General features: G+C 43.3%; 2 protein-coding genes across 2 annotated transcripts in view; one reads left to right on the plus strand and one right to left on the minus strand.

Annotated features, from left to right (window-relative positions):
• Positions 1-13,967, minus strand: part of KHSRP (KH-type splicing regulatory protein) — a 292,174-nt gene that overhangs the window by 148,017 nt on the left and 130,190 nt on the right. The window lies entirely within an intron of this gene.
• Positions 485-12,280, plus strand: MISP3 (MISP family member 3). The gene is made up of 4 exons (XM_063294351.1): positions 485-558; positions 2,694-5,281; positions 7,539-7,621; positions 11,302-12,280. The coding sequence occupies exons 2-4, from the start codon at positions 2,722-2,724 to the stop codon at positions 11,395-11,397; spliced, it is 2,739 nt and encodes a 912-aa protein (XP_063150421.1). The 5' UTR covers positions 485-558; positions 2,694-2,721; the 3' UTR covers positions 11,398-12,280.

Here is a 13,967-nt window from a genome sequence, read left to right on the forward strand (position 1 = left end):
CACAACCCTACCCCCAATACTTTGCTGGGTCACAACACCGGCCCACTAATTTAGCCACCCAGTTCCAAGAGCAACCAGCCAGTTGCCTCCCCCAAATTCACAAGCAGAACAAGAAGGCAATGGTTCCCCCTCATGAATGCAGCACTTGCTTAGTATTAAGAGCTATACTATTTCTGTACATGGAAGCTCCATTCATCTCATGGCAAAGAACTTTTGACAGGCAAGAGTCCACCTTGGCTTTTTAAAGAAGCCTAAACATGTTCTTGCATAAGGTTGATGCTTAACACTGTGGCCAGCTGCCTGTGCTTGGTTGTGCACCTGCGTTTTGGGCCTCAGGGTTATACATTTTCTTGGCAATTCTTTTTGTAGTTGTACAGAGGAGGCTCGGCTGAGTGAGCCTTGCCAGCAGATTAGCCTCAGGAATGTAATTGGCTGAGCATAAAACACTGGGAGGCACTAAGCGCTCAGCACAAAAGCACCGGGCGGCATTTTTGGCTGGCTGGGACCGAGCAGGGGTCTAGGAGTCTGGCCAGGTGGGCTCAAGAGCATCAGAGACAGGTAAGACGGGTCTCAGCTGAGCCTCTAAGAAACCACTTACTGCTGGGCATTGCTTCAGGAAAGAAGGGATGAAGGAGGAAAAGGGGCTTACTAAGCAGGCGATCACGCACCGTGTAACCCTCCTGAGAATAATGGGAAGGGGGGAGTGAGAGAAAGAGACCAATTAAGGACATATTTATTTATTAGATGTATAGCCTGCCTTTATTTTGTATCATCAAGGCTCCCTCCTTATTTTCCCCACAACCACCGCTCTGTGAGGTGGTTTGGGTTGAGGAAGAGCGACTCGCCCAAAGTTACACTCCATGTCTAAGGGAGAACTAGAACTCAGGCTCCCAGTTCCCAGTCCAGCGCCTTAACCACTATACCAGGCATGACATTGGACATCTTCCCCCAAACTACTGTCCCCTTTATCTATTCACCATTCCCAGATTTACAACTTGTTGGCTGGGGGACAAGCACAGCATCAAAGGCATCCAGTTGCGGATCGCCTCTCTTTGACAGCTGTTGCTCTCAGACAAAAGGCCTTTGTCACTAAAGGATAGTAAAGTACTTTTTTTTTATCATGGATTGAAATATCTTTAGCATCTAGTTTTGGCTATATCTAAGAACAGGATTTCCATTTCCCTCTGCTGAGCTTTCTCTTTCCCAGCTCCTACATCTGAAGCTCATTGCTGCAGAAATGTTGTTGTACCTGCTTTTCACAAAACTGAAGCATGATCTATCCTGGCAGATGGAAAACTTCCTTAATTATACAGCTGCAAGCTTTTAATTGTATCAGTGGAAGGACTTGAAACTGGATTATCTATGCAAGGCAATCTGCTCTACCCCTTAGCTACCTGAAATCCATAAAGCCAGTAACTGGAGGGGTGTAATGAAATAAAGGGACTTGTGGGGCTCTGAGGATCTGGAGGTAAGCCAAACGCCTGTTGAGATAGCTGAAGAAGGAACTTTTAAAACTGTTTTTTTTAATTCCCAGAGCCAGAGAGGGAAAGAGATGGTGTAAGAGCATTTCCTCAAGTACTAGCAGAACGCTCTTCTGACCCATGGACAGTTTTTATGGAAGGCAAGTCTTGATCAGTGCTGGGACATCTGCTTTTCGTGGGAGCATTTTGTTTCATGCACAATTCTAGAATTGTCAGAGACTGTTTGTTTAATATTTGTCAACATATTCCAAAAACGGATCAGGTGATGGATCAGTTTTGGATGAAGCTAAAAGTTCTATTCAGTTTTCCAGGCAAGTTTCCTTTTTGTGTCCAAGAACATGTGGGAAGAAAGATTGGGGTAGAGGGGGAGACAAGTTGGTACCCACTAGCCTTCTGAAATCCAAGGGGAATGTAATCCCTCCACATGGTTCACTAAGTCCAGTTCCTAACCAGGAGGGAAGTTAAAAATTGGTCTGGTTCCTGGGAAACCAAAGATGTCCACCTACCTGGCCATGCTGATTTTTGCTGTTCTTCTGAGCCAGGGTGAATTCACAAGGTTTTTCATTAAAACTGCAACCTTTTAAAATGATTTATTCAAGCTATAGGGCTAATGTTTTGCTGTTCCAGTCAACTGCATAGGGAAACAACAGAAGGAGCAGAAAATACTTCAACAGGAGCAGCCACTGCTCTGCTATCCTCAGATTCAACACTGAATGAATTGCATCAGAATTGAATCTGAAAATGAAGCATGTGTTTTTTAAATCTAATTGGTAGTAATTAATTTATGGATGGCTTTTGGTGGGGGAGGGAGTGCCAAAAAGACCACCACTATTATACAGAAATTTGTAATTTTAAGCAACACAGAGTTACAGCACTCTGTGTTGCTCCCCACCAGCTTTTTGCAGATTTGACTGTCTTTTGGCCTTCCACATTCTTTTCTTTTATTGTCAGGAGGGGGAGCCATTGTCTCATTATTTCTTAAAATCAGGAAATACAACAGCATCTGAAAGGCTAACAAATATGTTATTACCTGAATTATCAACATGAAAATGTGTGAAACAATAAAATTATAAGGCATTGATGCACCACAAGAACCTTTATTGTTTTTGCTGTGATTGACTAATGTGCCTGCCCAGTTGGAAACTCATAAGATGAGGGGAATCCCTGAAAAGTGAAAAGCCACATTAAAGAGATGAATGTCCTTTGTTCTAGATCTGTCGGAGGAAGAACCATTTCCCACATGACCACAGAAGCATTATTCCTGCCTGCTTTTGACACTGGGGTGGGGCACAGCAACCAGGAGAACTCAGAAGTAGATGAATTCAGGCAGATGGTGGGAAGCAAGGACATTGCCAAGGATGTCTCCATAACCACTGAACCCGATAATCCCTTGATATCTCCACTTGAAGATGCCATCAGTCTCATTGCCAAAAAAAATACACTAGAAGCATCATCCAACTTAACACAAAAGGATACCTCTATGGAGAAAACCTCATCTCCAGTCATGCTTTCTCAAGAAATTAATATGGCACCTGTCTACAACCAACTAAATCAGGGGCAGGATGATAGCCAGATCAAAATGCCAAATATCTCCTCAGAGCAGCAGAAAGAAGAAAATACTTCATGTCAGCTGGCACAAGGAGAGACTAGCAGCCATCCTGAGTGTCATGACAATATTTTAAATGTCTTCCCAGAGCACTCAAATGGAATCTCAATACAGGAGGTCCAAGGGGTAGAGAGCAGGCTATATCACTGCTCTGATAAGGTCCCCATTGTGCCTGCTGATTTCCTGCAACCTCTGGAATGTGTCCAAGAGGCTATAAAAAATCCCCTTGTTCATGATGGAGCTACGTCAGATATTGCTTCAGAGCAACAGACATCCAATGACGTCTCAAATCAGCCAGACCAAAGGATAGAAGGTGATGCTGTAGATCATTCTGTCCAATCTCTTGAAGCATATTCAGGTTCACCAGAGAAACCAGAACTTTCCAGTAGCCCCAAACTAACTCCTGCCTGTGGAGAGAAAAGCGAAGCTCTCACTTCATCTAAATCTCTCAACTTGTTGCTTCTGGAGACCAATTCTGAAGACCAAACTGGGGAGAGAGAATGTTTTATCTCCAATCATTCCAATTTTGATTTGACTGCTGAACTTCAAGGAATATATCATCCTACCAACATTCATGAACAAATAAAGCCAAGCTACCAAGAAATTACAGAGATAGATAATGAAGAAAAAATGCCCAGTGGGCAGAATCATCAGTTACTTTTAGCTTCAGAAGACTTCCAGGGTCATGTCAATGGGCAGTTTTTGAGGAAATCCTTGGAAGATAATGTCCAGGCAACTGAGGAGCAGGTCACCCAAGATTCTTCCTGCAGTCCGAATTCATCTTCCCTGGCATTAGCAGACTCTCAGCTAGCTGTTGACTCATGCTGTCAGCAGAGGGCATCAGGTACAGGTTGTGACACTCTTCCTCGTAAACTGCCAGCACAATCTCCTGTGGCAACCAATGACTCCTCTGGACCTGCCCACCAGGGCCTGGCTCCTGTATGTGACAGGCAAGACAGGGAAGGATTGACTATTCATGAATCAAGAGAAGCCGGCAACAGTGATCAGTCCCAGGGTGAGGTTGGAACAGAGTCTGTGCTGGAATCTGAGAGGCAAAAAGAAACAACCAGGGACACTGAGCCTGGAGAAAATACCAGCCAGCCAGAGGGGGCAGAGAATCTGGCTGGTGCCAACAAACTGGACAAAGCCTTTCCTGACTCACAAAGCCTGACTAGTACAAGTGATCCAGCTAGTCCCAAAGAGGCAGCTTGTGCAATGGTTTTAGCCAGTGCTGAAGATCTGCTAGATGCCAGGAACAGAGCAAACTCTCAAGGTTTAGCTAATGCAACATATCCAGATATTGCTACAGAGCATTCTGGCTCCAGTCCAACACCAAGGGAGCAATTACTACTCGATGCTACAGACCCCACCAGTACCAGAGATCTGGTGAGTCCAGCAGATCCAACTCCTGCTGCATCTACTGCTGAGGAGCACTCTGTGACTGAAGGATCAAACTGCCCCGCAGACACGATGGGCAATACTACCCATCAGCCTGAGAACCCTTCTCACACTACTGAGACCCCAATTGAGCGAGAAATCCGTGTACACCTAGAAAGGGAAGAACTTCTACGGAGGGAGAGGGGCCTGGCCAGCTCTCGAGGTGCCCAGGAATATGTGGAAGTGTGCATCAAACCTATCCTGAACCAAAGCATGACATCCTCCATAATGCCAAAGGAGAAGGAGCGTCAGTGGGCTGGTGTCCAGATGCAGCGGGAGATTCAACGGGAGTGTCGGCGTGAAGAGGACCTTGTGCAGCTGGGCAAGGTGAGAGGCACCTATGACCGTGGTATACCCCAAGAACTGCAGGAGAAGAAGATGATCTTTGAGCAACATTCCAGCCCTGAGACATCAGACTTCAAAAAGATGGTACACAGCAGCAGCAGCAGCAACAGCGGCACGGAAGGTGCAAGGGGGCTGACTTTTGCTGAGGGCAGTCGCATGCCCAACGTGATCATCCTGGACTCTGGTGTTCTAGCACAACCACAGCAGCAGATGCCAGAGAACACCTCCTTGGCTAGCCCCTTCTTCTGCTTGCATGCCAAAAGCTCTCAGTCTCTGTTGGAGCAGGAGGTCCAGGAGGTCCAGCAACGAGAACGGGACCTGCAGAGGCTGAGGTATGCCCTGTATGGCTCAGCATTGCCTTGCCAGCCAGCAGAAGACTCAGATCAAGTTGAGGAAGTCCCCTCCCCAGCAGGTAAGTACTGTAGTGGTGGAGGGGTGGGGTGAAGAGAGAAATGAAAAAAGGACCACATGCTTGGCTTTGACTCTAAGAATCAAAGCCAACTGGTGGTCCTTTTTCACTCCTCTCTTAATTTTTCCCCCCAAATTGTTTTCCCCACCCTGTTCTCACTCAAATGGAGCACAGCTCCCCTTATCCCAGCCCGTGTATGTAGCACATTTGGAGAACACCAACTTGGGCAAGACTGTATTAAAACATATGAATGAAAGCAAATAGAACCTGGGTGAAACAGAGGGGCCAGAAAAAACTAAAAGGAAGTTCTTCAGGGACAGATCTTTAATTGAATAAGCAAATAGTGGAATTCACTCCTGTTATAACAGCCAACAGCTTAGATCAATTTTCTCCACTCTGAGGACTTTGAGATGTATTGGGATTATAGATCCCAGAATTCCTCATTCATTTGTTGGAGAACAATAGTCTGGGGAAGATTGGCTAGATGGCTGTAAGGGGAATTGGGTCAATTTATGGATAAAGCCATCATTTTTTAGAAGCAGTATAACTGTGCACAGGTATATAAGCTGGGAAACAGTGATGTTTCAATGAGCTTTCTGTGCTTTCCAGAGGCATCTGGAAACTGGTAAAGGTAGGATACAAATCCAGATGGGTATTTGCCCTCTCACTGCAGGCTTTTTGGAGGTTCATTCATTCTGGGACCAGCTTGTTTGGTGTCAAGTGGTTAAAGGGCTTGACCTGGTCAATCAAATCATGCTCCAGCGATGATCTCACTGCATGACCTTGAAAGAGCCGCATGGTCCGCTTCCTCTAAAGTAAAGGAATGTAAAAAAATGGAAGCCAAATGGAAATGCACAGAAACCTGAGGAAAAAAAGTATCTTTGGGGAAAGGATTCTGAATGGCTATCACTGATCAATTTTTATGCCATTTGTTCAAGCTTGAAGAAAAAGAGAAAAAACTAATGTTATGATCAGCTGTGATGTCATAGAATGCTACACTTATGCCATAGAATTCTGTATTGTTTTAGTCTTGATTTAGTCCATGTTTGCCAGTAGCTGTTTTACACATTTCTCATCCTAAAGCGAGCAATGCATTTCCATTCCTCCTCATTTCATCATGATAAAATGGGCTGATGATAATAAAAGTAAACCAGGAGCAGACAATCTGGTCCATCCAAGTGTTTTGCCTTCAGCTCCATAAGCCCCTGTCAACATGGCCAAGCTCTCATAAGCCCGTCAATATGGGCAAGGAATTGTGGTAACTATGCCGTGACTGATGCGACAAACGTTTTGTCACTTCTCCCTTGTGTCCCTCTGCTGATGCCTATTGGTTAAGCATGTTGTATGGCCTGCAGCTGATAACTGGATGTCCCACCTCTTGTTTTGTGCCCTTCATGACAGCTAATGTGATGCAGTGATGAAAGAACGTTGGACGAAGGCAGGAGAATTTGGGTTCAAATCCCTTCAGCCGCTGACCTTGCAACTGTCAGTTTATCCCAGGGCTGATACAATGTGAAATGTAGCATGAGAACTTGGCATCCAGCAGACTTGGCATGTGTATCTAGAGGGTGGTAATAGGTTTCTAGGGTATTGTAGCAAACACTGGATTGAACTTTAACAGGCGAGACTGAAAGAGAAAGCTGGGTGTGAAAGTTTATGGCCCTGAGTATATTCTCAGAAGGTACAACAGGTGCAGAACTCATGGAGGAAATGGGGCAGAAGCACATGAGGAAGAAGGACCCCTTTCTGATTTGTCTGCGGCAGTGGCAGTGCTCAGGCCATGCTGTCCCCCGTCATATATTATGCCTGGCCATAATGTGTTTTGGGATTAGGTGTATTATGCAAACCCAGTGATCATAGCTCATAATCTGTAGCTTGTTTTTAACATGATGTATGGATCCTGCCAGTTGTAATTTATTTAATAAACCAAGTTTAAATAAATGTGTGAACCCAGCTACTGCCTGAATTTAAAGCCCTTCCCTGTTATCGGTTATTCAAGCATGAGAAAAATAGTTCTGCATATGCTTAGGCAATTTCCCTGCTGGGGACTTGTAACATCTTCATAGCATCCCTCAGCTGTTGTTGAAGTTATTTACTATTGTTGTTATTATCACTGTTGTTATTTTGGCATAATGATGGGCAGATGGCTCTAGAAGTTGCTGCAAGCTGCTAGTTGGGGAGAATGGCCACAGAAACATCGCCATGCTAATGAGACTGTGCGGCTGCTGAGGCTGACCTGCCTTCCTTTCTCTGTTTGCAGAGAGACCTTCCTGCAAGAAGCTGGATGTCACTTGGCCCCCTCCAAGCACTTCAGAGAACAACCAGGTGAATGGCCTCCATCAGGTAACAAGCATGGTAGCCAGTGGTCCTCATAGCTATGACATGTCATTTGTGTTATGGAACAAAGCTAGATGTACCAAGCTCCTAGTGCTCCCAAGTGTGTATGCGGCATAGAACTACATTCCTATAAGAATGAAGGGGCACAATCCTCCTGTCTCACTCATGGATTTTTTTAGACCATCCAGTTAACTTTTCCTTATTTCTTTTCCAAACTCTCCCATATTTTCCCACCATCTTTCTTTGTCCCATTAAAAAAAAATCCATGAATGAGGGTAGTACCGGGAGCCATCACTCTTGAAGCACTTAAAGTAGTAACAGGCAGGTTAAAAAGGGGGAAGACTTGTAGGAGATGTTAACCATGGATCACCATATTCCATCTGGGTCCTCACAGTTATGTCATATTGCCCTTAGCTCTCCTCTCAGGAATACAGGTGGCTATCTCAGTACAGGTCAACATTCAGGCTCCTAGAGCTTTTCTGCATTCTCAATCTGCCCCCTCCTCAACGTATGGTCTGTAACGGGTCCAAAAGTAAGGGATGGGTGAGGATTACTAACATTCCTTTCATGACCTCAGAATAGGACCAAAGTTTCTAGCTCTTTTCCACAGTTTTTGCAATTCCCCAACCCAGTCCAAAATGACTTAGAAGGATTCTGTTGGTATTGACCAGTCTGGCCCCACTTACTTTTACCACATGGTTCATGCTGTGCTGTAGAAATCCCAGTACAGCCCTGGAACCAACAGAAATTGTGAATCTCTAAATTATAGGCTGTCTATAACCTCTAACTTATCACTCCCATCACTTCCAGGCAGCACAGTGGTATTGTCAGGGGTGATGGGCTTTGTGCTCAATATACACCTAGGAATATTAGGGTTGAAAGAGGAGGCTGCTTTACTCTATACCAAGTTTTCCTGGCTGCACTTGGAGATGCTGGGGATTGAACCTGGAACTATCTGATTACAAAGTATATGAATACCATTGATACAATGCCATTCTATTATTTTACTTTCTCCTTGTTCCTTCTCTTTGCTATCTTCTTCATTGTTAACACTGAGATTCGAAATTCCTTGGAGAAAAGAAACTTTGTTGTTCTTGTAACCTATGCTGCTGTTCAAAGCTCTGTGTTTACTGAATAGACTATTTAAAATAATAGTTAGGGCCTGCTCACTGTTTATCATGGGTAGCTTTGGTTTGCTGTTGCAGCTGATATCATCTGCCCATGTTCCTTCCCCATAACCCAGAACATTATCACATATGATAGAAGTAGTTGCAGGATTGCAACTTTGCTAAGAATCTGCTCCTTTGCAAAGATCAGACTCTGAAATTTACTTTGAAATATATGAGATGTTTGCTTGGGATGGCTATGGTTTACCCAAGTCCCATTTTATGGTATGGTGTGATTAGTATGGATGGAGCTTTTCATTAGTACATGTGAATCTGCACTGCTCAACTCCTTCTATTGCATGTGCCTCTTTAAGAGAGACAAGAATGGCACAATACCTAATCTACTCATAGCTGTAGTTTATCATACAAACGGTAAGTGGCTCAGGTTTGTCATACTCCTACCTTTTGCAGAGAGAGCTGCACAATATAGTATCTTTTGCAAACTGTTCTCACGGAACAGACCTGCATGCATCTCTGCAGAACACAAAATCCTTGCTGCTATTTAAACAGTGGGAAAAATGCTGATCCCCCCCCCTTTTGCATATCTCACCCCCCCTTTTTTTGTACAAAACTTCAATGGACTCATTGTAATACATTTACATTTGTTTCCTTTGCCCTTGAAAGCAACAGGGAAATAGAAATACTGTAATAGTAGTGCTGAGCTGTTATTCTGAGGAATCTTCATATCTTATCTGGCTGCAAATATTAGAAAGAATTGCACATGCTTCAGTTTCTTTTTGTCATTTATTGATATAATCTAAAAACAATAGCAGTGGCCTTTCAGGTTTTTATGTCTGAAATTCCAAGAGGAAACAACAGGCTGGTTACAAGATTGAAGGGGCTCTATGGGGCTTGCTCATGAACTTCCTTTTTATGTTCCCTTTTCCTGCCTGGGCCTCTCCCCTTTCCTACTTGTTCAGAAAGGAGAACCCATACAAACAGAGTAGGATCCTGCAAGTGGCCTAAATGGCCAACACGCTGCTGCCAACACTGGAGGACAAGATGATACCCTGTGCCTCTGCCGGACCAATTTGGAGCTTATTTATATGTTTACTTATTCAACATATTTCTATCTTACTTGCTTCCAGTCAAGCCAATGGAGGTTCACAATAAAGATACAATAGAACAACCATACAATTCAAAAACCTCGGGTCTTATAAAACATCAGGTCTGTTATAACCTCTGTAAATACCAGTCTTTTACACTGGGGCTGTTAGAAACGCTGTTAAATGAAATAACACACTTTAGACTGCACAGCTCCAGCCCTAAAAAACCCAAGCAATATTTTTCAATAACTTATTTGGAGCAGTGGAGGATTGCTTGGGTTTAAAAATAAGTTTTTAACCTCTTCTTAAAACAAGCCAGGGATGGGGTAGTTCCAATTTCTAGAGGGAAGGAATTGCACGAGGCTGGTGCTGTCACCAAGAATGCCTTACACCTGATCAATTCTTGGTGAGCCTCCCTCTGGGTCAGTTCCTACAGTCAGTTCTTACAGGGAGGTCAGAAGCAAGCTGGTAATAAATCTCTGTGCACCTTAAATTTGGCTCAGAAAATTACAGGAAGCCAGTGCAGCTTTGCCAGAACAGGCGACCCATGACCTCATCAGGAAGTACTTGTGAGAAGCTTCATCATCAAAAATTAGGTGAACTGTGGTCCATCGGCAGATTAAGATCTAGCTTTAGTCCATAACTGCTGTACATCATGGCATAAAACTGAACGGGGCTAGGATTGTTATACATCAATCAATCACCTTGCCAGCCTCAGCTTTTGAAAGCTTGCTTGAGAGTCTAACAGCTGTAAAGAAACAAACTTACTTGGCCCCAGTCTAAAGAATGTAATTAGTATCCTGTTGTTACCTGAGTCTTTTTACTAAAAGCATGTGATCTTTCTTATGTGATATGAGAACACATGGCATTCTCTGCTCCCGTTTGCATTAGAAGGAGAAGCAGATCCTGTCTGGATTTTCTTCTTCAAGTGCTAAGGCAATAATCTTGAACACATTTACAATGATGTGCACCCACTGAATCCAGCCATGTGCTTCAGATTCACTGCACATACTTGCAAACTGGCAAATAGAAACCACAACTCCCAAACAACAGTGGCATTTGTGGTGGCACGATTTGGATGTTTTTTCCCTTTAAGAGCAGATCTAGGAAGAAGCTTAATTTGCAATAAAGCATACAAAGGGTACATTAGGCCTGTTTTAGGTCTGTGATTCAGTTTTATGAATGAATACATTTATGGATTACTTTTTGAACAATCCTAGGATCATCCATCATTGCCCAGTAGAAGCAACTACTGATGTTGACAGTGCAACTAAATTGTATTCTTTGGGGGTTGGGAAGAATAAACATTAGTTTAATAGCAAAAATGGTGCTGAGTGTTTTCCTTTGTTCAGAACCAGCCATGGCAACCTTCTTGGACTTAGTTCACATACTTGCATTTTTCATGTGTTTCTTGAACCTCACAAACCCTTGTTTCCTCTTTCCCCTTTTTCTCCCTCCCCATTCAACCCCACAGGTGGAAAAAAGCCCTCGACTTCTGCGTCGCCAGAGGAGTGCCTTAATCCAGCGTTGGGAGTCTGGAGCTATTGGCAATGAGGACAGCCAGGATTAGAGGTCGCCACAGCCTGAAGAGGCAATGGGTTTGACCTCCATTCATAAGACACACGGGTTTCTCAAGGAGTCCTCCACACAAGCATAAGTGCCGTGTACAAGCATCTCTCTGGAGCCCATCATGTTCTCTTTCCACTCAGCCTTTTGATTTGACAGAAATGCTCCAAAGCCTGTCTGCATAATCAGTTTGATCATGAGCAGAAAGGATGTTTATGGTTGGCTGCCTTCTCCTGAGATTTAAATTGGAGCGAGAAGGAAAGTCTATGTGTTAGACTGTCAGCTGTCTTGAGGGCTTATATAAGCAGAAAGATGGGGTATAATTTTAGTAAAAAATAAATAAAATTAAGCTCCAAATCCAAAGTGTTACAGTTCATATTAGTTTCGTATTAATGTAGGCACACCTGGATGGATGCTGGTGTCTCCTTTAGATTGCTTTCCACTCATAGCTCTTTCCTACGGTTTATAGCTTTGATCCATAGGGTCCCACCACATGCAGATTTTTCTGAGTGGCTCCATGGAGGTGGAGGTACGCTCCGAGCAAGGCTGGCTACCATGAGGATGTCTAGGTATACAAGGGGGAGGAGCACCTTTCACTTTTGGGGCTTGGCAATTGACTAGTTGCATCTCTGGATACTTACAGTATCCTCAGGAAAGAAATGATACGAGATCACCAGTTCCTATGTGGCTGATTTTGTCCCTAGGTTTGCTCATATTCAACATGTGGCACATGGATTTTGCCCTTGGGTATTTATATGTTACAAAAGCATATGCTAGGATTAAGCAGTTTATAGTACTCCAATTCATAGGGGAGAAACCATAACAAAATATACCTTCGCAGACCTCCCCTCTGCTACTCGTTTTACAGGAGATGTTGGATTCTGTCTATCAAAAAAACAAACAGAAGATTGTTTTGTATAGGGGTAACCCCAAATTGTTGACTTTTATAAGTGCTGCAAGAATCTTGGTCTCTAAGAAATGGACAGAAAAAATCTTTCTGTAGCCCTTTAAAAAGAAGAGTTGTCTGAATTTTTCTCACTGAGAAAATAAAGGACAGTCATTTTTCCCCCAGAGCTAAAAGCCATTTAAGGGAAAGAGTGAACCTGCTTAATTAACTGTTATTTAGAAGGCTAAATCTATACTAACATTTCCTTCTGTAAGTAAATGGATTTTATTCAATTAATATGGCATTTAATGCACAATAAAAGCTAACTGGCAGAGGAGCCCTTTGCCTTGACTATTATGCCTGGGCTATGCTTCTGCTTTATGGCAACAGAGGAATGATTTTGTCAACATCTCTAGCTTAGAAAGGCGGAAAAGGATCCCATTTCATCTGGTTGGAGTGAGAGTTCTCCACAAAGGCTTGGTTTGCTGAGGTCATTTTACTGGTCTGACTCATAAAACCACATTGTGGGAAGTGACAGGTGTGGGGCTTACGAATATCTACAAGCTGCTAGAAAGTGGGTTTGGTCACAGGCTCAACTCCTACTAAATTCTTCCCTTGCCACACCTTTTGCTCAGTTCTGCTGCCCTTCTGGGATGTGCATATTAGAGGCAGTGTTTGATTAAATAAAAAGTGAAAGACCTCCACCCAAAGCCATACTTTCATCCAGTAGATTTATTCCTGGCAGTGCCAAATCCAACGCTGTAAGCATTTCCTAAGTATTTACCCTACCACTTCTAACCCTACCATTTCTTAAAATCATTGTGGAAAAAGTTGCCTTTGTTAGTGCCACTTGTGAAACAGTTACTTGGCATCAGGACAACGCAGCAGCCACTCCCAAACTCTGAAAAGCACTCCTTCCTAAACTCCTTCCCTTTGAAAACATCCATTTTTCACTCAGGCTTTTACATGAATGAAAAATAGTTGTTCATGACTGTATGATCCGTATGTTTTGTAAACCACTCTTTGATAGTTGGCATTCTGTAAATGTTTAAGTAAATATATTCTGCAGTGTAGAACTGAAGAAAGCATTTTCTAGCCTAAATGAGAAGCTCCAGCTAAAAGCTGGAGAGAATGTTCTATGGCAGCCTTTCTCAACCTTTTGACCCTGGAGGAACCCTTGAAATATTTTTCAGGCCTCGGGGAACCCCTGCACATTCAGGCTCAGATATAGGTCAGGAGTTGCACAATTATTGTATTTGTTTCATGTGTAGGCTGGTATATATATATATGCATTAAGAGTGTTCTTAAGCTAAAAAAAAAAGAATGAAACTTACCTCTTTAATGTGAAGTTGCCCAAATTTGAAATAATGTTTTAAATAAATTGTGATCTTCCAGGAAACCCCTAGTGACCTCTTGTGGAACCCTAGGCTTCCACAGAACCCTGGTTGAGAAAATCTGCTCTATGGGATTAAACTGGTTGGAGTTAGGATTCTTAAACCCCAAAGCTGCCACTCCTTCTGTTCTCTAGTTTTTGAGAAATTATGACCAACTGTAATATTTAACAGTAATAATGACCTTCCCAGCCTCTTCTCTTCTATACACACACAAACACACCAGGTTTTGTACACTTGCATGTTCTGGAGAGGGAGCCAAGAATAGCACTGGGAGTTAAAGCTGGAAAACAGGTT

The sequence above is a fragment of the Candoia aspera genome, chromosome 2 (assembly GCF_035149785.1).
Source record: "Candoia aspera isolate rCanAsp1 chromosome 2, rCanAsp1.hap2, whole genome shotgun sequence".
NCBI lineage: Eukaryota > Metazoa > Chordata > Lepidosauria > Squamata > Boidae > Candoia > Candoia aspera.

What these genes read in the sequence shown, in the direction of transcription:
- MISP3 (XM_063294351.1), top strand. Translation starts at nt 2,722, where the DNA reads ATGACCACAGAAGCATTATTCCTGCCTGCTTTTGACACTGGGGTGGGG. An exon ending in GGAAGTCCCCTCCCCAGCAG is followed by an intron (nt 5,282 to 7,538) that starts GTAAGTACTGTA and finishes CTCTGTTTGCAG; the next exon opens with AGAGACCTTCCTGCAAGAAG. An exon ending in AGGTGAATGGCCTCCATCAG is followed by an intron (nt 7,622 to 11,301) that starts GTAACAAGCATG and finishes TCAACCCCACAG; the next exon opens with GTGGAAAAAAGCCCTCGACT.